The following is a 22788-nucleotide window of genomic DNA, read 5'->3' as shown; positions in this document are numbered from 1 at the left end:
AAATACAGTCATGAAAATTTAAAGTTTCAGGTGCCTGAGACTTGTACACAGTTCTGTATGATCAATTGAAGACGCATTTATAGACGTTTCCCTCTCAAAGTGCAAAAATATTTCGATTTTTTCTGTTAAACGTCTGAGAAAATATCTGCTTTTTTTGCTAACATGGCTGAAATTGTTGCTGCATAGACAAAAAAGAGTGTTTTTCAAGCACATGAATTATTCTTTTATTCATTTGCTCCCTACTATACATAATACTAACATAATCACATTATGTTACACTAAATTTAAGTATAACAACATTGTTAAGTACAACAATGTTTTAAGCTGCTATTTACCAATATTTTGCACGTATTTTATATATTATTTTATACATTTTAGATTATATAAGTTTTAACACCCCCAGTCATATTATATGTTTTACTGATTTTCTAAGTAAAAAGAAGTTAACAATTTCTATTTATTTGCCAAGTTTAACATATTGGAAAATAATAAACTATAAAATATAACATTTTGCACAGGCCACATTTTATGTTTTGTCTCCCCAAATATGTTAAATTCAGCAAATAACAGTAATTGTATATTAAAATGTGCAGTTTTTTCTCTGTAGAGGATGGGTAACTTATTTAGAGTCAGACACTCAGAAAATCAACAAAATATGTCATTTGGCCAGGGGTGCCCAAACTTTTGCACACAACTATGTTAATTACAGTGTTACATATATGTTCATTTGCATGGAAATCCTAAACTGGCCACCCCTACCAGCTCACTGTAATCTGTGCCTCTTTCAGTAAATCTGCCCATTTATAGCTTTAGGCAGTCTGTGTGAATTTAATCTGTGGAAACAGTTTCCTTTGTGTTTTTGTCTATTTCTCAGGAAAATGTCAGGACCCAGGCCAGTAGTTCTGAGTGGCCCATCCGGGGCTGGGAAAAGCACTCTGCTCAAGAGGCTGATGAAAGAATATGAGGGCGTCTTTGGGTTCAGTGTCTCCCGTAAGTAACCTTTTCCTGCCTTCAAACTTCAAAACTTACAGTCTCTCTGACAAATTTCATTAAGCTCGATCTTCCTTATCGCAGATACAACTAGGAATCCTCGTCCCGGAGAAGAGAACGGCAAAGGTAAGCTGGAGTTTCTCACAACCTGGAAAGCAGAATCTATAAAAAAAAAAGTCTGAAAAGATGGTTAAAATGGGTTTACAGACAGTATTGTTGTGGTAAAATACAGAAAAATATGACTTTTAGTATAGCAAAAGACAAAAATTGGACAAAAACATCAATAATCTTCCAAATACTTGGAATGCCATGGTGCAGGTATAGATATCCTTCACAGTTTGGATCAATCTCCAGGACACTTTACAACCAAACCAAACTCTCTACCCATGATTCCCTTTCTAAAATAGCCCTTCTACCCTCAGAGTAAGGCTTGACTGTAACTTCACAACACACTGACAATGAAGCTTTGTTGCTTCTTACTCCCAAGTGAACTGTTGCTAAAAATGATGGGGGTAAAAAATGTATTTATTTTCTCCCCAATGTGCCTTTTGTTGTTTCTCCATAGGACTCAATTGTCTCCCAATGCTTCTGGGGGCTACGTTACTACCCGTAGCAGACGTCCTATCCTCTGTATCATCTGAAGGTGTAGATCATATTTCAGCTACTGAATCATAATCAATATCTCAGATCATTCTCATCATTAATGTGATGGGGGGTTACTTTCATCTTTCTCAATTCCAAACATGTGGAAAAGTGGTTAACAATTCAGGCCACGATTAGACGATTAGAAGTCATGGTTGGTTTTTGAAGATTTCAATGCCAGTGTGCACTTTGGAGTAAAAAGCTTTTGAAAATAGCCCCCTGTGTTTTCTAGATGTGTCCTATTTCACCCTAAGAGAATCCCCAGTGGCACAATACCTAACACCTGGTTAATCATTAGCATCACAACAAGCTTTAATACCAAAATAAGTTCATGATATAAATCACTATTTACAATGAAAATTAAATTATAATTGTGTCATCTGCTTTTAGCAAAATGTTCAGGTTTAGGTTCAGGTAAGGTTGAAAACAATGAAGTAGTAGAGTACAGCTGTCAGCTGGTGACTGATGAGAGATGTTAGTGCAAATTTTCCATTAATAATGTTTTCCAGCTGATTTTTCATAAATTTGGAAGAAAAATCATATGAACATCAAAATAAAGCAATGAGCCACAAGATGCTGTTCATTGCTGTGCTACAGATAAGGGCTGTTCTTAGGCATGGCGTGAAGATGCTTTTAGAAAACTGTGACAATGTAATATGATAAAATACACACTTTTGAAATAAATAATTTAAGTTACAATTAATAATAACCACAAACAAAACAACTGTTCCACCAAGAAATGTAGTTAGTTTAGAGTATGCTTTTAGTGACTTGGCCTAGCAATTCAATTTTTGTCAGACGTGGCTTAGCTTAGCTAATCAGATTTTAGAATTGGAACTTTTTACCATACATTTTTCAATACATATTAGTTTGACTGGCTGAGCTGCGTCTGAAGCTGTTGAAAATAAAATAATCAATATAAAGTGAATTCTGTAATAATGCAGCAAGTTATTACTGCAGAAATAATGCATTATCTGGAGAAATAATGCATTGCACTTCACTGCTGAAAAAAAACAGCATTGATTTTGCTGGTTTATGATGGTCTGTTGCTGGTTTAGCTCATCACTGAGCATAGTCATGCTGGTTGACCAGCATACCAGCATCCAAAACACAACATATGCTAGTTTTGCTGGTGGCAAGTACATTAACTTACATTGCTGCTGACCAACACATCTACATCCAGAACACAGCATATGCTGGTTCTGCGGATGACCAGCCTTTCTGGTCAATTCTGTTTTTTTTCCAGCAGGGTTAACTAACACTTAAGACTTAACTAACTAGAGTGGTCTAGAGTGGACTAGCAAACTAAAAACATCCAGATTAATGTCAGCGATTATCTTAATCATTAAGATGTTGTGCTGTTTATGGAATAATGCTTGGCAACCATAGTCTAGTGTTAATGAACTACATTACTTGGCAGAAGCTTTTGTTTCTTGCGATAATTGTTAATAAATTTGAACACTGATCATTTTCTATTTTGCATGGATCACATTATGCCTAACAACCCACCTTAACTGCGGTAAAATCACAAAACTCAATTTAATGCAAGGCCTTGCATCGCTCATTACTTTAATCCTTTAAGGCTGATGCAAAACTGCAGCTGTTTCTGCTGTTTAATCTGCTCTTTGCCATTAGTCATATGATTTCTTAGTTCTGTTGGTACATTTATTTGATATTTGAAGAATGTAATATAACAAAGCATCCATAGATATTTATTATGTAAACCACCATTCTTCACAATACATGCATAGTAAAATGTTACACATCAGTGGTCTGTTACCATAACTCAGACTAAACAAACCCATCACTCATTTACCAACTAAATAAGCATGTGTGGTTGCTGGGAAGAACATCACAGTGTATTCAACAATAAAGGCAACCTTGTTCATCCTTTACGCAGTGATAGAAAACACGATAGCACACTGCGAGTGTGTAACTCCAGTTCTACATGCTGCCTGCTGGCAAGACACTCGGATTGGCTGATAAGGATTAAAAAGTACTGATGATGCATTGACATCCAGATCCATACATTGTGCTTAATCATGACTGACACCATGTGTTTTTCTGTCTGTACAGATTACTCAGTAAACAGGTTAATTCATTTAAAAGCCACCTGCCAATTTATTCTCTTTTTCATATCCATAAATGTAGGATAAAGTCCTATTAATCCAGCATATTACACATTGTTGTAATGCTAATGACTGTGCCCCCCCCCACCCACCCCACCATCAGGTACAATTCATTTTCTGGTTTTCTGTGCTCTCTCACACACAATTCAACCCATTACAGGATTATAAGCCAAGTCAAGTGTGTTTGAGCAAGAAAACTCTGAAATGTGACGTGCCGAGTCCTGAGGACCACAACAGTAAAGCAGTTTTAGCGTTCTGTGTAGAAATGTCTGTGACTGCAGTAGTGTGAGTGACGTGTTTGTGTTGCTCTGTAGAAACTCTTCTCCTGCCAGCTCACCTATAGCCTGGTAGGTCATGAATTTCCATGAAAAATTCCAACCAAAATCCTCTTATTAATGTAACCATGCAAATGTCAAAGCTGTGCTTCCAATAGTTTCACTGAATTACAGAGCTGATTTAAAATATTAACTGGGTATAAACGCATCACTAAGAAATTATATTTCACCATAAAACAACTAGTTAATACATTATCACAACAAGGTCATTTATTTGAACCACAACAGTGAAACAGTTTTAGCGTTCTGTGTAGAAATGCCTGTGACTGCAGTAGTGTGAGTGACGTGTTTGTGTTGCTCTGTAGAAACTCTTCTCCTGGCTGTTGTGGAGGGATGATCATAATAGTATTAATAATAATCATAATAGTATGAGCACATGCAGTTTACAGTAATTATAAGCCACAGGTTGTCATATGCTTTGCAATACAGCTGAAAAATGGACAAATGAATTTAATAACTCACATGAACATTTTCAGAATCAAGATTCATTGGTCAGGTTTGCTTACACACACTAGGAATTTGGCTTTGGTTACAGGAGCTCACAGTGCACAGTACCTGACATTTACATACAAGATAAAACATGCATTCCTACCATCACTTACTCACTCACACACACACACATACACACACAGTCATAGTTTCACTGGATTACTAAGCTGATTTACAATATTAACTGGGTATAAATACATCACTAAGAATTATATTTCACCATAAAATAACTAGTTAATACATTATCACAACAAGGGCATTTATTGGAGTATTTATTGGTGTACTTTTTTGGCACAGCATGAAAATTTAATCCTACAGGCAGTTTTTTAATTTATTTATTTATTTTGTGTTCCTACACTTTTATCAGACCCATGAATGATTCATTTCTGCATAATGTATATCGCTGTTGTCGGAAAAAAACCTCGTATCTCCAAAATGATGACTTTACAGGAGAAGGAAAAAAACCTACTGTACTTTTAATGTAAGTCAATGGAACCAGACGTTTTTACACGTATATTTAGTTTCTTTTGGTCTATTCATCATGGAATTTACACTCAATGTAAAGGCCAACAGGCATTTTCAAATATTGTCAAAAACTGAAAAACAGCGAAAATAGATATACAAGGTTTTGTTCCAACAGCAGTGATTTGAAGTTACAACATGAGTTTCACTTATGCTGTAAAAATCCAGTTTGTTGGCCTTTTTTAAACCTACATTTTCTCAAAAGGGACTATTTTCTACAAGCGTTACCTGAAACAGAAGAGTTACGTCTCATCAAGATTTTTAGATGTGATAGAACTCCTTAATAATAAAGCAGTAAACTAGTCAATGGAAAAACCTTAGATTTCTTTAGAGCACAGTTTTGAGATGAGTTCAAAGTGGCTTCAGTAAAATTAAAAATCCATTTGTGAACCTACATTTTAACCATGGAGCACAGTTTTGAAATTTTGCATGCTATGAAGTTTTTTCAAAGCTTAAGTTCTTTCAAAAACATCTCTCACAAGTGATTCACTCAAGCGTCAACTATCATTTAAAAAAGATAACAGATGATTAATGAATTGATAGATTAGATGATTATTTGTCATCTAATCGAGTCTGGATTTGAATTAGTGAAGGATTATCTGAGGTCTTTTTTGCTCCTCTACACCAGCAGTGCAGTGCAGAGTTTGTTGTTGAGTAGATGCCACTGAACATGTGCATTGTTTCAGTGAAGCTTCTCTAGGCGTTAGAGACACCATGACTCTCCCACTGCAGTCTTTAACAAACCGTCTTAACTCACTGAGTCTTACCAGTAATCCTCCATCTGCTCCTGCTGCAGATTACCACTTCGTCACCAGAGAGAAGATGCAGGAGGCCATCGACAACAGGGAGTTTATTGAAAACGCAGAGTTCTCTGGAAACATGTACGGCACCAGGTAAAGTCCTGCCACAGTAAGAGCAAGTAGTGCTGATGGAAAGCTTACCGCACTCTCTACTGTCCAAGAGTTTGGAATCACTTACCATTAACATTCCTGGCTGTTTTATTCAGTTTATTTAAACACTGTGTGCTGCATTTACGTATTTTATTTTTTGCCGAAAGCCTAATTTATACTTTTGAGGGTTTTCAAAAACTGAAAACATGGCCAAATTTACATACCCACATTTTTGCATGACCCTTTTCCAACCTCTCTCTGTCCCGTTGAAGGAAACAGCCTGTTTTTGTTACTAAACCTTTAAGATACAGTCAGACGCAAAAGTTTGACATGTTGTTCATTTAAGTGAAAATATGTTTCCAGATCCAGAGAACACACTTCTGCACATTTAGCTTCCTACCAATTATCTTTAACCTGTAAAGTTCCACAGAACTAGCATATGTGATTTTATACATTTATCTATATTATTAAAACCAGTGATTCCTAACTTTTAAATAGGGATTCTAAACTTTGGCCATATTATTTTTCTGACCTTCTCCATCCTGTAAAATGACCTTATTTAACCTTGGGCACATTTAGTTAACCTGAGGTAAGATGGAGCTGCTGAAGCTGCTCTGGCTCGTGTTGGTTCAGGAGAAATCCACAGCGGCACCTGTTGCTCTGTACTCACAGTGTCGTGTTTAATCTTAGCAAGATTAGGGAAAAGAACCAATGGAGCTGGCAGTCAGCCCTAATCCCACCAGCCTGATAATCCACACTGCCACAGAAGGAGTTACTGAGGGACGTCTCATTTCCCTTATAATGACCTTACGTATGATTTAGTTTGATAACAGCCGTATTTAAGTCATACTATCTATCTATCTATCTATCTATCTATCTATCTATCTTTCTATCTATCTATCTATCTTTCTATCTACTGTCTATTTATCTATCTATGTATCTACTGTCTATCTATTTATCTTTCTATCTATCTATCTATCTATCTATCTACTATTTATTTATCTTTCTATGTATCTACTATCTATCTATCTGTCTGTCTATCTATCTATCTATCTATCTATCTATCTATCTATCTATCTATCTATCTACTATATATCTATCTACTGTCTATTTATCTATCTATCTATGTATCTACTGTCTATCTATCTATCTATCTATCTATCTATCTATCTATCTATCTATCTATCTATCTATCTATCCATTTTTGGACATCATTTGAAATTTCCTGCTATCCTTTATAATATGTCATGATGAGCTGAGTGTTCATTAACTTCCACTAAAAGTTATGAATGTTTTTCCTTCTGCTGTTAAGTCAGCTTTGGATTGGCCCGTGAGGTGAACCTCACCACCATCCGAATATATATACACATATTTGGATCTGAGTCTATATATCGGCCCCACTTGGGCCTTGAAATCTGCCTGATGTGTTGCTGACTATAAGCACTAACACTGACTTCTATTGGAGAGTGAAAGAACAGAGCTCAAATGAATAAACGACAAAAGAAAACTTGACTTGGGCAAAAAGTCTGACAGCGTCACAAGAGGCAAAACCCAAGCCTGAGAAGCTAAGGCCTAAAAACAGGCAACAGAGGTGGGTAAGGAACCCAAATGGCACAAATAATCTCTGTAGTGGACGCAGAGGGATCTGTGTTGCCCTCTGGAGGTGAGCAGGAGGGACTGCAGTCTTTATACATTGTGACTGTATTTCAGATTGGGCTTGTTGTTTGGGTCTGGGAGTGCCGTGTTTCACCACTGTGAAGAACAGTCACTCTTTTGTCGGACAAAGCAGAGTCTTGCAGCACAGTGTGCTGCCTTTTTCTAACGTTAGCTCTTTGAGGTTCAGGTGAATCAGGCTGTTCCTTTGCATTTGCATTATGTTAACTTGCAGTCTGATGTAGAATCAGTCCTTAATTTAATATTTTCTATCATTTCACTCGTCAGCAAGTCGTCTATAGAGGACGTTCAGGCCCAGAACCTGATCTGCATCCTGGACGTCGACATTCAAGGAGTGAAAAACATCAAGCAGACTGACCTGAACCCCATCTACATATCCATCCAGCCTCCGTCCATGGAGATACTGGTAACACACACAGACAGCAGCACACATGATAGTTAACCCCACACTTCAAAAGTTTGGAAAAACAATTTTTTTTAAGTTTAAAATAAAATAAAAACAAAATGTTGCTGGTAAATATTTATTTATGCCTCATAATTTTTCTCTAAGATGTTGTAACTGAACAACTACACAGATTTCAAATATTTAGTAAGAGGCTGTTAAAATGAAGGAAGGAAGGATTATAGCTTTATATAAGTGATATATAATAACAATTATTAATGTGGAAAGTGACATATTTACATATACATCCACATACACACATACACACACACACACACACACATTTATGTGTGTATATATCGCTGTTGTCCAGAGAAAACCTTGTATCTCCAAAATGGTAACTTTACAGGAGTTCCATTGGTTCCATTGACTTACTTTTAATGTAAGTCAATGGAACCAGACTTTTTTCCTGAGTAATTTTGGATCATTTCTTTTAATCCACTCATCCACTCATTTCTATCTATCTATCTATCTATCTATCTATCTATCTACTTATATTCTTTCTATCTATCTACTTATATTCTTTCTATCTATCTATCTACTTATATTCTTTCTATCTATCTATCTATCTATCGATCTATCTATTTCATAAAAGTGAAAACACGTTAACACATCCTCTACAGAAAACATAAGAGAACAAATATGGAATTTGGAATTTTTCTGCAAATTTCAGTGCAGAATTTTTACTGAGAAACGTTCATTGGTCTTGCAGGAGCAGCGCCTCAGAGACAGAAAGACGGAAACGGAGGAAAGCTTACAGAAACGTCTGGAGGCAGCCCGAATCGACATGGAGCTCAGTAAATAAAACATCAGCTCATTCATTCATTCATTCATTCATTCTTTCTTGCTCTGGCTCAGTGCTGATAGTATCTCTCTCTCTGTGCAGGTAAGGAACCAGGCGTTTTTGACCTGGTCATCATTAACAATGATCTGGATGAAGCCTATGAGAAGCTTAAAAATGTTCTTATTGAGGTAATTCTCAAAACGAATACTCTGAAATATTCACATCGCAGTCCTCGAGCTTCAGGCGCTACAAGCTTAGTTAGGAAGACAAACATGACATTAACACACCAGTTAACTTAAATACTAATGACTATAAAATTCAGGACTGTTTTAGATCTGAGGTCCAGAGCTGAATATTTCTGAAATTAAAACTTACGCATCACAGGTTTCTGCATGATTCAGTTGCTGAGATGTAAACAAAGTCAATCTGAGTGGTTTGATGTGAAACGGTTCGTTGTAGAGAGTTCTTTACCAAAACCACCAGAGAACCTACACACAAAGCTCCTCTGAGCTTTTATATGGAATGTTGATGGTGGTAAAATAGAGATAAATGCGAAAAAATAAGCTTTCTGTGGGACTATTTTACCGCATAACACCCTCCCTGTAGCCCTCCACCGTGAATGGCTTTTAAAACATCCGTTTTAGGCCAAAACCTTAAAACTATCATAAAACAACGTCTCAGGAAGCACATTCATGTAGTGACTTTCTCTAAGGGAGCTTTTAGAGGTGGATGTCTGGTTCCTATCACCACCACTGTGAACAATTCTGACTCTGTAAGTTTCTCTAGAACAAAAAACTAAAAAACTCTGTTTACATCTTACCCGTTTAGTTATGCAGAAATTTAGAAAAATGGGTGGAACTCCCCTTCAATTTAACATTTTTTTTTTATCCTACAGGAAATTCAGAAGGTTCAGGATGCCAAAAAGTAAGAGAAGAAAAGCCGCCACTATTTCCTTTGTCAGAATGGACATGCAGCCTTTCGGTCCAGCCTTCTAGCACGCAGTCAGGATGCAGGAGTGCAAGGCATTCACAATAATGATCATCATTTAATATTTAATTCTGAGTTATGGTCACCACAAAGCCCCTTGTTATAAGGGAAACTGACCCTGAAACAGGTTTATTTAAAACAAATGACTATGTTCCACATCTTTACATAATAAACAAAAGCTCTTTTTTCGATTTTCTGCGTCCTGTATGGAGAATAAATGGCATGTTCCTCTGACCCAGCTGCTGAAAGATATGAACAGTTGCATTCTCAGTGAAAAGTCTCTAAGAATATCACTGTATGTGTCACTGACATAGGGCATTACTTCTGCATAACACGTTAAAGTGGTACCACATGCACTGGCCGGAGTAAAGCTTAGGACTGTAGAATTACATGTCCAGTAATTAGCTCTGCATGTTATTCATGTATGTATTGGGATGTTAGTGGTTGACAGTGTTCAATAAACATATATAAAGGAAAATAAAGGAAAACGCTTGGCTTCACAAATGGAAAAGCACTAGAACTGTCTGGAATTACATGCATTGAAAGGTAAACTTATTAATGAAATAAAACTGTAAACATCAACATTTGTGTTTTCCACTCTTTGGTAAATTGGCACTAAACATCATTTAGTTCCTAGCTCCTCTTTTTGGGTTTCATTTCTTTCTATTGTGTTAGCTCAGCTCCTGGGCTGCTCTACTGTTACTCGCACTTCTCTCTTTGGAGTTTTAGAATTTTATTTTAGACCAAAAAGATCCAAAAACAGAAGAATATAGGCCTGAATTGTTACGCTAGACACAATGTGGCTGTGAGCCAAATGCCATTAGGATAGGAAACCGTGTTTTCACTGCCCCTTGTCTGACATACATGCATTTTTAACAGGGAATTCCACAGATTTTTGATTATTTCTCCATCATTAAATGGTTAAAATGTAAATAAAGCCTTTCAGAGTGGTTTGATGTGAAAGGCTCTGTTCTAGAGAAACTTACCGAGTCAGAATTGTTCACAGTGGTGGTGATAGGAACCAGACGTCCACCGCTAAAAGCTCCATCACAGAAAGTTACTACATGAAACTCCAGCAGCACTGCTATGTCTGATCCACTCGTACCAGTGCAACACACACCAACATGCCACCACCATGTCAATGTCACTGCAGTGCTGAGAAAGACCCACCACCCAAATAATACCTGCTCTGTGGTGGTCCTGTGGGGGTCCTGACCACTGAAGAACAGGGTAACAAAGTACACAGAGAAACAGATGGACTACAGTCTGTAACTGTAGAACTACAAAGTGCTCCTATGTGGTCAGTGGAGCTGATAAAATGGACAATGAGCGTAGAAATAAGGAGGTGGACTGGCTGGTCATTGTCAGTGAGCTATATTTTGATATATTTCTCAGCAAAACCGTTACAGCACCGAACCGTTTGTCCCTCTGTGGATGCCGTACTCTGTAGCCGTTGCCTAGCAACTGTAAGTGTCAACCGTAAACACGGATAAACACTGCAGGCTAATCGGTAAACAATTAATTAATCTACATATCTTTGAAAATTATTAGATTTTGGTTTAAAGTTATGTAGAATTCAGTTACTAATGTTGTCACGAGACTGAAGTCAGCGTTGTATTCGCCAGCTTCTTCTTCGAATTTCCCGGTTCCACCTTAAATGGTGCTGCAGTTACACTCTGGCGCGTTATACTAATATGAACAGCTGCAGCATTTAAGGTGGAACGGGAAAATTCGAATAGGAAGCCAACTTAAGCCTCGTATTTGTAATGTTAACTTGATACTATAAATATATATCTGTACAAGTATATAAAATATGAGTGATATGAATATGACTGGCGATGTTTTATCAGTAGTGAAGCAGGAAATATAGCTACTCATGTAAATGTCATAAATTGATTTAATACACAGCAGCAACCACAGTTTGCAGCTTATACGGACCAAATCAGAGAAAACTTTAAAGAAGTTGACTAAGCTGGTTAACGAACCTGGAGCAGCAGTAAACCCAGAGGTGGGTAGTAACTGTGAATATTTTCAAATGATAGAACCTTTACTTCTACACTCTTAAAAATGGTTCTTTAACAGTTTTTATTTGGAACTACTTTATTTTAACATGTTTCTGTTTGGAACCATGAATTCTAATTGGAACCATTTTTTCCTGCACTCTTAAAAATGGCTCTTTATAAATACAGTGGTTCTGTATAGAACCATAAACACTCAAAGAACACTTTACATGCTTTAATGGTTCTTTGTATGGTAAAATGGATCTTGAGATTGATGGGAAATGTGTTGTATATGGTTCTAAGGTTAGAGAACCTTTTTTTTTAAACAAAAAAAATGCTTCTCTGTACCACCAAAAAGGGTTCTGCTACTGTATGATGTCAAGCTTGTAAACAATAGCAGAACCCTTTTTGGTGCTATATTGAACCAATTTTGAAAAGGTTCTTCATATGAAACACATTCTCCATCAGTCAAAAGAAATAGTTCATTCTGTGTTCATGGTTCTACAGAGAACCATTGTCTTTACTAAAGAACCCTTGAAGAAACATCTTTTTGTGCTTAAATGGTTCTTTGTATGGTGAAATGGTTCTTCAGATTGATGGAGAATGTGTTGTATATGGTTCAATATGGAACCTTTTTCAAAAATGGTTCTATGTAGCACCAAAAAGGGTTCTTATATTGTGACGATGTCAAGCTTGTGACAACAGAAGAATGCTTTTTGGTGCTATATAGAACCATTTTCAAAAAAAGGTTCTATAAAGAACAATATACAACACATTCTCTGTCAATCTGGTTCATGCAAAGAACATTTTAAGCCTGCAAATGGTTCTTTGAGTGTCCATTTGCTTTACTAAACCCTTGAAGAACCACCTTTTTAGAGAGTGTACTTTTAATTGTTTTTGAGAAAAGGAATCTACTTTTTTCAGTTCCATTTTAGTCATTAACTTTTAGCTCCTAATTTCTTTTTTTGTGTTTAATTTCAATCTGTTTTGTCGGTGATCATATCTGTACTGCCCTGTTTACAGTCACATCTCTGACGTTTGAGGTTTGTCACTTTATTTTTGTCCAAACGTGCATCAAAAAGAGAAGAACAGAGTCTGACAAACTGCAGTTCCTGTGCTGATAGATGCTGGATGGACTAAGAAGTTAGGTACGTTGTTTTGTGTCCTGGCTCGTTTGTACTTCTACTACGGTTCTTTTTTGGAAAGGTGCTTTTACTTTTACTTTTTATACACACCTCTAATAATAATAATAATAATAATAATAATAATAAAACGAATAAATTATTAATCATAAAAAAGAATAATTATTATAGTGTCACAGAGTAGACTTAGATGAAGACCATGATAATAATTATGATGATGTGAACATTAAATATGACATATCGCTGCTGTCGAACAAAACCTCATCTCCATGTTTGCCGATTTTCAGTTTTTGACGTAATTTAAAAATGCCTGTTGGCCTTTACATTATGTGTAAGTTTCATGAAGGGCTGACCAAAAGAAACGACCCAAAATTGCTTGGAATAAAGTCTGGTTCCATTGAATGAGTTTACATGCACTCAATAATCTGATAACTGCAGAAAATCAGATTTTTCAGTAATCCGATTAACACGTTTACATGCACTTAGGTAATCAGATAATGGAAAACTCCGGGTCTACGTGACTCAGACAGTGATCAGATTTCTGCTTTACAACCAGCCAATAAACTCACAGAAGAAGACGTGATGTAAACGTAAAGTAAACTCAAACTTGATGCTGTGGCTTTTTTTAAACATCACACCACTTTACCTGAAAATACACATCATCTAGAAGATGAAGAATATTTAAATCCTTTATTTCGTGTTTGGTTTCAGCACCGCTCCAAAAGTGTTTTGCTGCGTCTCGCGACGTCCACCGTCTGATCTCGCGCATGCGCAGACTGAGAAATCCAATAAAAATCGGAGTGAGAGTTTACATGCACTGAGAAATCTGATTACTGAGCTAAAATCCAGCCTCTAATATTTCTTAATTTGATTTCTAGATCGGAGTGTTTGCATGACCATTTGAATAATCGGATAACTGCAGAAATCCGATTATGATCGGATTATTGAGTGCATGAATACACACTCATTGACTTACATTAAAAGTAATGTAATTTAAAGTAAAATATGTTTCTTCCCTCTCCTGTGATGTTATCATGTTGAAGATACGAGGTTTTGCTCTGACAGCAGCGATATACAAACGTTCCCCTCTCAGGTGTATTGATGCTGTAAGCATGTCCAGCAGTGCGGAGCAGGCCGCTGGCCGAAGGCTGATGACTTTTCTGCGTGAGTGGGACCGGGGCAGTGAGCGTGTCCGCCGGCGCATGCTGCTGTCCTTCCTGTCCCAAAACTCTGGAAAGACGAGTCCGGAGCTGGAGCTGGAGTTCGCTCAGGCAGCCAGCCTGTTTCTGTCTCGCATCACTGCCTGGATCAGACTCACGTATCCACACACAGAATCTGACTGCTCTCAGAGTCAAATAATACTATATATATATATATATATATATATATATATATATAATGATAGTGATGGTTATCATGTTGTTTCCTTTACTGTCTTCTCTTCAGCTACATGTTTGGCACATGTCTGGATCTCCAGCTGAAAGCACTGGGAGTTTTCCTCTCAGCTACCAGCAAGTAAGAGAGCTGTTCTGTGCTTCTGCTGCCACGAACATCTCGCTGACCTCAGAGAGAAGCAGGCTGACCTCATATGTTTTGTTTTTTTTTCTGTATTGTCAGCATCCGGTATGTGAAGGAGTTTCTGGAGGTGGGAGGCGTGCTGACCCTGCTGGAGATTCTGGGTCAGAAGCAGACCAAAGAGCCGGACAAGGCTCAAGCTCTCCACCTGCTGAACATCATCTCCAACGCTGGACGCAAGAACAAGGAGCTCATCTGTGAAAGCTATGGTAAACATACTACTGCTCAAAAGTTGGAATCACTCTTTCAATATGAAACTAATTTTGATGCAGATACTTGTATAAAGTGATTCTGATACAATATTAATCATCACAGGTTTCCGGTAACAAGCGTGAAGCTGTTATTTAAGCAGTAGAACACCGAGGGAGTGTGTTATCGCGAAATAACATCACGGCTGTGATTTGGTCGCCGTAGATCATCACAGCCGTGATGTTATTGGCGATAACACACTCCTCGAGTGTTCTATTGCTTTTATACAACAATTAAATAAATAAAGTAATAAATTAATAAACTGGGCCGTGAACGCGGCGTTTAATATGTTTTAATGTTCTCAGTTCCTTCACCAAATTATAGTTCCTTAACAAGCAGCTTGTTGCTACATCAGAGTAACGAGCTCCGCCCACTCGCTGCACAGCCGGCAGTTCGTTCTCCAGCTCCACACAGACCAACTGACAGTTTGGGAATTTGGTGTAGTCTCATCTTCAAAGTCTGACCAAATCGGCTGTCGGTCAAATGTGATCTTAAAAGTGTCCATTTTCTGTTTGTGGCAAAGTAAGAAGTAAAAACGTTCAAATGGCTTGAGCGTCTCCTACAGCTGTCAAATAACAGCACAGTTAGAACACTTCTCAACCAATCAGCTTGCGTGGCCGGAACTAACCGTTGTGTAAATTATAATAAAATTGTATCCAGAATGAAGTTCTACAATTAATGCCCAGAGGGAAATTATAATAACAGAAATGTTCAGAAAGTTTGTCTAAAATTAATATACAGAATGGAGTTCTAATAAAATTAATATTCACAATGAAGTTTTAATAAAATTATTTTGTAGAATGAAGTTATTAAAATTAATATCCAGAATGCCTTCAGAAATCTCCAGACAAAATGATTGTGAACAGATAATTACAGAATATTATTTATGATTTCATAATTTGTTGTTCCGAAAATCCACTGTTATTGTACATAGATTAACAAATTGATTATGATTAATATAACAGGTGATTTGAAACATTTGAATGTTTTTAAGAATTAATAATATTCTTATTATTTTATTGTCATCTTATTTAGATTGTCTTCAGTTTGAACCAGTTTTGAAAAGCATAACATTTTAAAAACACCTCCCAGCTTAACTAGGTGACTGTCTGAATTATTGCCTGAATAATGGTCTCTGTTTCTGGAGTACATTTCCTCACTGTGTTGTGTCTGTGAAGGTGTGCGGGCTGTAGCTGAGTGTTTGGCTCAGTCGGGTTCAGAGGAGACGCAGAGGGCAGCGTCCACTCTGCTGGAGTCCTTGGCTCAGGGGAACCCCTCATACCAGCAGCAGGTGTATAAGGGCTTGATCGCACTGCTGGCCTGCAGCTGCCCCAAAGCCCAGCAGCTCGTGCTTCAGACCTTACGCACAGTGCAGGTACACTGAGCTCAGAGCTAACTTACTATATGGATTATTCATTTAACTGACTTGGACTGCTTTACTTCAGAGCAATGGGATCTAAATGCTCACCGTGTGGCCATGAGGGACAGGGATGCAGCCTCACTTCCTGCTCTAAAATGCAGAGGCGTGGCTAAAATAAGGCTCTTTGTGTTTCGGTAGTGACATGAAAACGTGGGACAGCAATTTTTGAAATTTTATTTAACACTCAGGATGAATCTAAATCTTTCGTCTTTAAAATAAATGAAAAAGATCAAAAAACAACAAACAAGAATTATTTTTTAAGAATTATTATTATTATTTTTTTTATTATTATTATTATTATTTTTATTTTTACCTAATTTTCCCCCCGCTTAGACGGTTACGCCACTCAGGAGCCCTCAAAATTTATTTTTAAGGATTATTCTATATTGTTTTATTTTCTTTTCAGTGTAAATTTTGGGTTTGGGACAGACACCTACCAGTAGAAAGTTCCCTTTCTATGATTAATGGTTTTGTATATATTTAGCTTATTACTGTCTCTATTAATGACTTGGGTTTAAATAGATCATAACATGTGGGAGCACAGTTTTAACTAATTCGGCAGAATGATACACATGTAGGTGTAAAAAGCATGGTGTCACAGGTGTCCATTCCTGGCTCCACCCTCTTCTGTCTCCTCCAGGGACGCCAGTAGGAATTTTGGCCCACTGAAAATTTCATGCATGGTCTTTTACCTCACCTGTCTGCCTTAGAAAACCTCTCACAACTTTAAAGTGTGAGACATTTTCATAATAACCCTGTTTTGTTATTTCTCTATAATTCCAAAACTTACTGTCATCATGCTGTCGTCTCTAGGATGCAAGAAGGTTTGAATATGAAGTAAAACAGATGCAGATCAATATTCTGTGTTCAACTGGCCAAATTTGTAATGATTGTTGCTTTTCAAAAGCACTGCATCTTGGCTACTGAAGTAAAACTGTATAATGAACTGTTTTTGGCTAGTATAGGACAGATTTATGACTCTTTTTTTATGAAAAACATGCTCTTTTATTCAGCTATGGTTCACAAAACGCGGTGGTGGAATTGTGTTTGGTTCTAATTTTTAATTTAATTCTGGCTGAGATTGAAAGGGAGGGTGTTGTCAGCGTACAGAGTGAAACACTTATGTGATACTATTGATTTGCGACAGAAAAACTCAAAAACACTAAACTATTTAGTAGGAAGGGGGGGTTGGGGTGGGGATGTTATTGTTTAGACAGCTTCATCACATCATTAACATCAACAAATCTGAGTGACACTGTCGTCCTCAATTTTAAAGCCTGATTTATGTTTTTTGGTGTTAATTCCAATCACACTGAACTGATTGTTACACAAGGAGGGGCAGCACAATGGAAGATACATTGCAGATGGCACTGTGTCTAAAATTAGTCTTCAATAATCTTCAATTATTAATTAATGAATGAAGTGATTAAATGAGGAATCTTTTTGTAGACCTAAAAATCACATGCAAAAACATGTTTCTTCTGGTCCCTTGAAATATTCCACCCCCCTTTGTGCCACTGCTGTCTTTCTCCTCCCTAATCCTGCCTAATCATTGGTCTCATCTGTGTAGAGTTTGTTCCCTCCCTTTCCCAGGTGTTTTTTTAGTCTTGTCTCGGCTATATGTAGGTGGCAATTCAGACACATCGATGGATGGAATATTAAAATCTTAAATTCTTATTTATTATATGCATTTATTTTAATATTCAAAAAGGAGGCTCTCATTTTTGGCCAAAATGAAATTCTTGGACTATTTTCAAAGGTAAAAAAAAATTGATCTATCATTTTCATTGTCTTTATTCCACAATTTAAAAAAAAGTTGTAGCAAAATAGTAAAGTTGTGGCAAAAAAAATCTAATCTTAGTGACTTTAGAGATTTTGTGATGCTTCAACCCCTTAAAATCTCTTATTACATCCAAAATGTGTTATTTAGTATCTACAGGAACTACAGAAAGCTATTCTTAGGTTATAGAAGTGTTTAACGGGCTGTTAAGGGTTTTAGTTGTTTTCAGTTGTGCATTGTGATTGAACTGTTGTGGAGGCAGAGATTTACACCTCTGTTAGCAGCAGCTTTCTGAGTATATAATAGTGTGATATGTCCATCATGTAGGGTAAACAGCATACAGTAGCTAGCTAATGTAGCATGAACTGAAGTACATTAGCAAAGTTCCCTTCATTCTCTTTGCTCTTGTATGATTTAAAAACGTCTCTATTTTTCAGTCCATTGTGAAGACCACTCATCCTGCTGTTGTGGAGCCCTTGCTGAATTTGCTGCGGTCTTTCCATCTGGAGGTGCAGTATGAGGGTGAGAGCTTTTCTTTCAGTGGTTTAGGCCGATTGCTCAGGCCTTGGTGTGTTTCTGTGACTGTTTATTTAAGCTCTTTGTCCTCTCTTTCTCAGTCATAGAGCTGATTGTAGAGCTGCAGCAGACTGAGGTCAGAACTGCTCTCCTCCGTGCTCTGGTCACTCTGCTGAAACCAGCCCGAGAAGGAGTCCGCAAGCACAAGATACTGCAGGGTTTGACCTCACTTCCTTTTCTTCTCCACTGGCCAGTCAGTTGCTAGCGTGGTCAGGGGCGGTCACTCAGCTCTCAGTGAAGCTGTAGCATCAGTCAGAGCAATAGATTGTTACTCACCCTTATTTGCATAAATCTCAGTAATGCTGCTGTATAAATGCTTGTTTCTTCAGATCGAGAGATGATGAAGATGACGGACTCCTTACCGCTGTTTGTCCAGCAGGCTGCAGCGGCTAAAGCCCTACGGTAATGACACTGCCCATCATTTATAATAAAGAAATATGATTTGATAAAAATAAATATGATTAATGTTTACATATTCACATATTTTGTAAATCCCAGATGCACAACAGACCCAGTATTTTACACCACATTTCATACACATTTTTATTTTTATTTATTGTGAAATCTGCTCATCTTAGCATATTAGCATATTTCCTGTGATAACAGCTAATTGCTGTGAAATTAACAGTGAGCTTTACGGGGTACGGGATGCCCCAAAGCATTGTGGGATCTGACAGGAACTGAGAGTTAAAAAGGCGTAAACATTTTAATGAAAACACTTTGTTTTTATTCTGAAGATTCAGCATTTGTTTTGTTTTAAAGACTTTCAATGTTTTTTATTATTGTTGTAAAAAGTTTTTGTTCATGATTGTGTGAATTCCAAGCAAAGTTAAAATGCCTATGTATTTATTTGCGATTTAAATGCATGTTTGACATATTCTGTGGATATACAGTGCAAAACATGGTGAATAAGCATGTTCATTGAGATTAAGAGTTTGAGGGTTTTTTGATTCAAATATTTATAGGTCTGATAAAATTAAAAGTCAATTATTCATAGGTAAATTTACAGTATGTTACTTGCTACTGAGTTACTTTTACAGCTGCTGTTGTTAAAATACAGCAGATTACTGTATTTTAATTGCAGCTTATTACTGTCCGAATACAGTACATCACAGAAATCTTGGGGTCCAAGTGGCTGTGAGGTCATATTATAAAACTGTTGTTTTACTGTTATTTACTGTAATTTTACAGAGAATTTTGAACAGTTTGTCATTAAAATGATAGTTTGGCAAAATATCAGATTTACCCTGTTTGCGTCATGCTAACTGCATAGCTAAATCATCACATGTCTCAGACTGTGTGGAGGTGTTCAGTGTCTCTAATAGACTGGATTATGTGGTTTCTGACACTGTATGAAACACGGTTATTTATAAACGTGGACTAAAGTAAGCTAAGCTAATTTTGGTCATACTTATGTCCATTTATATAGATTTCTTTGAACTTGTGTTAAATGTTGGTTATTGTTGCAGGATGCTGGCTGAGGGCAGCCAGGAGACGTCTGAAGACCTGATCCATCTCGGGGTGGTGCACCATTTACTGTACGCGATGGGCAATCAGGAGCACACAGACGCTCAGAGACAGGCCAGTCTAGCTCTGGAGGTACAAATCAAAACACCCATATTTTTACACTCTTGCATTATATATTTCCACTTTCATAAGTCCACTTTTGACATTTATGTGGTTTTATGTACCAAGTACCATTTTCCAACGTTTCTTTATCCCATAAAATTAAACAGGCTGTTTTCTGTTACTGTGCTTTTAAGGCTGATATATGTAAATGACCTCTGTGGTGGTATTATTTTGCAGTGGTGGACAGTAACGAAGTAAATGTAATTCGTTACTGTACTGTAAATTCATTTTGTCTAGTTTATGTTTATGAACAGAGACCTACAGATGCAGTTTAGTAAAGGAAACTCATTTGTGAATCTGAGTTTAAAGTTTTTATTAAACTTAAATTTGTAACTAAGTTGCAAATAAATCTTAAACTGAAACTTTGCTTGTTTGTAAAAAGTTATTTCAGAGCCACTCAGTTCTACCTGATGGAAACTGTTCGCCTTCAGTGTTTTATGCTTATGATAATTTTAATAGACATCAGCGTCACTAATTAATGACATTCTGTTAAAAGACTGGTTTACCAAGAGGGACACTGGAGTATTTTCACCTAAAATGAGTTAATGAAGCAAGAGACTTGACACAAACATGGATTTTAGTACTTTTACTTTCACTACTTAAGTACATTTGAAGGCAAATACTTTTGTACTTTTACTCAAGTCTAAAGGGAGGAACTTCTACTTTTACTGGAGTAATGTTTTACCTTGGGTACCTTTACTTTAACTCAAGTACATGATTTGTGTGCTTCGTCCACCACTGCTATTTTGACTCTCAAAAAGCAGTGCGGGCTGAAACACTCCTTATAACCTAAGCATGAATGGACAAGTTACCCTTATGTAGGTTAAGTAGGCAGGGATTTGTGTTGGTTTTTATGACATCACAAAAATAATGAATTTAAAACAGGCTGGTTTTCCTAGTGTCCATATATAGACTGTATGGACTGGGCAGTGAACAGTACATTTTGACACTTTAACAGTGTTTACATAGTACTCTAGACTCTATAATTAAAAAGAGAAAGTATTTCATGATATGGGCCCTTTAAGTGTGCCTACTGCACTTCATTCCACAACGTACGTAAGTCTTAATTTGTCATAACATAATGACATTAATTAACCTGCTCAGTCAAGAGTTTGATTTACATCACATACATATTTAAAGGCATGTCTATAATTATTTACATTATAATTAATTAAATGTTACATATTACACAGTTATGTAATTAATTACATATAAATTGGATTTATGTCCTACACTGGCAGGGTCAAGACTGTTTCTGCAAAACAGAGTTGGATACACAACAATTACAAATCATAATAAAACATCTCCTATTCTACTTGTAAACACAAGTGTGGTTCAGACTGAAAGTTTAGAATTTATACTTTCCACTCAATTTCTCCTCATTTCTCCTCATTCAATGAGCTACGAGAGAGAGATAATTCATATAGAATTGCAGCTGCTTTTGGTATCAGCAGTGATATTGTGATTTTTGTGTCTGTGCAGCATTTTGTGCGCTCATATCCAGTGGTGGAGGAACATGTGCGCACGGCTATGGGACCCGGTCTGTTCAGCTCATTCATGGTGGGTCACTGCATTTGGAGCAAGTTACAGATAAACTGATTCCAAATCTCTAATATAGCTTTCTGCACATTTCCAGCACAACGCTGAGCTGCTGTACATGAGCATGGATGGAATTCAGGCTGATATTTTACTGTCAAACAGAGTAAATATTTCAAGAGGTATTCAAAAAAAAAAACGTTTTTGTCTTTTTTCTCTTATTCATATTTCATATTTCAGAATTCATATATACACTCCTCACTTTATTTACTTTTTTAGAAACCACTACCTATGTTAGCTCCACCTCTTTGTTAGCTCCACTTACCTACTATAGAGATGTATATGTGGTCAGAAACTTTGAGGAAGCACTAGAGGACGGCTAGCACAAACTATGCATCCACAGATGGGCTTCCATCTCTAACTGTACACCAGCAAGGTGGAGCTAAAAGGGAGGGGTTTCTAATAAAGTGGCCAGGGTGTTTATATATTTTTCAAAATGAAATTAAAAAATCTCTCTTTCATTCCAGAACTTGAAGAGCAGAATGTAGAATCCTGACCGTAACTGGACAGAAGTGGACCGACTAGCTTCAGTTTTTTTTTTTATATCTATGCTAACTATGCATTTTAAATCATATTAAAATCAACAGCTGATTTTTCAGGAGTCGCTCTGTCAATCTGTGTCTTTGTGTTATTCTTCTATTAATTATTATTATTATTATTATTATTATTATTATTATTATTATATATTTTTAGAAAACACTCAGTCATTTTATAGATAAAATTACTATTATTATACTAACTATTATTATTGTTATTACCCTTAATGCTATTACAACCACTATTATTACTACTAATAATAATAATGATAAGGTGTATTGTTTGCAACGCATTTTTCTAATATTCTAATATGTGATATCATTTTCTAATAGTAATTAAAATTATATTGTAAAATTACTGTTATATAAATACTTTCATAGCACGTTATTACGGGTAATAA

At 36.6% G+C, this 22788-nt stretch overlaps 2 protein-coding genes and 1 long non-coding RNA gene across 4 annotated transcripts; all 3 read left to right on the top strand.

Moving 5' to 3' along the window:
* Positions 1-878: 878 nt before the first annotated feature.
* Positions 879-9825, top strand: guk1b (guanylate kinase 1b). The gene is made up of 7 exons (XM_036578091.1): positions 879-990; positions 1075-1116; positions 5904-6000; positions 7939-8077; positions 8826-8910; positions 9000-9085; positions 9793-9825. Exons 1-7 carry the CDS (start codon positions 879-881, stop codon positions 9823-9825), a joined length of 594 nt encoding a protein of 197 aa, XP_036433984.1.
* A 1518-nt stretch (positions 9826-11343) lies between these two features.
* On the top strand, positions 11344-13015 carry LOC118812980. 2 transcript variants are annotated; one of them, XR_005007600.1, is made up of 3 exons: positions 11344-11394; positions 11793-11892; positions 12967-13015. It is a non-coding gene; the product is annotated as an uncharacterized LOC118812980 (long non-coding RNA). The 2 variants fall into 2 exon arrangements; XR_005007599.1 differs by lacking the exon at positions 12967-13015 and adding an exon at positions 12908-12943.
* A 1123-nt stretch (positions 13016-14138) lies between these two features.
* On the top strand, positions 14139-22412 carry armh1 (armadillo like helical domain containing 1). The gene is made up of 11 exons (XM_036578089.1): positions 14139-14344; positions 14473-14541; positions 14644-14810; positions 16029-16225; positions 18488-18572; positions 18668-18784; positions 18956-19028; positions 20096-20225; positions 21738-21815; positions 21892-21973; positions 22319-22412. Exons 1-11 carry the CDS (start codon positions 14139-14141, stop codon positions 22345-22347), a joined length of 1233 nt encoding a protein of 410 aa, XP_036433982.1. The 3' UTR covers positions 22348-22412.
* The last annotated feature ends 376 nt before the right edge of the window (positions 22413-22788 follow it).

This window comes from Colossoma macropomum, unplaced genomic scaffold (assembly GCF_904425465.1).
Source record: "Colossoma macropomum unplaced genomic scaffold, Colossoma_macropomum, whole genome shotgun sequence".
NCBI lineage: Eukaryota > Metazoa > Chordata > Actinopteri > Characiformes > Serrasalmidae > Colossoma > Colossoma macropomum.
This window is presented reverse-complemented; position numbering and strand designations above follow the sequence as displayed.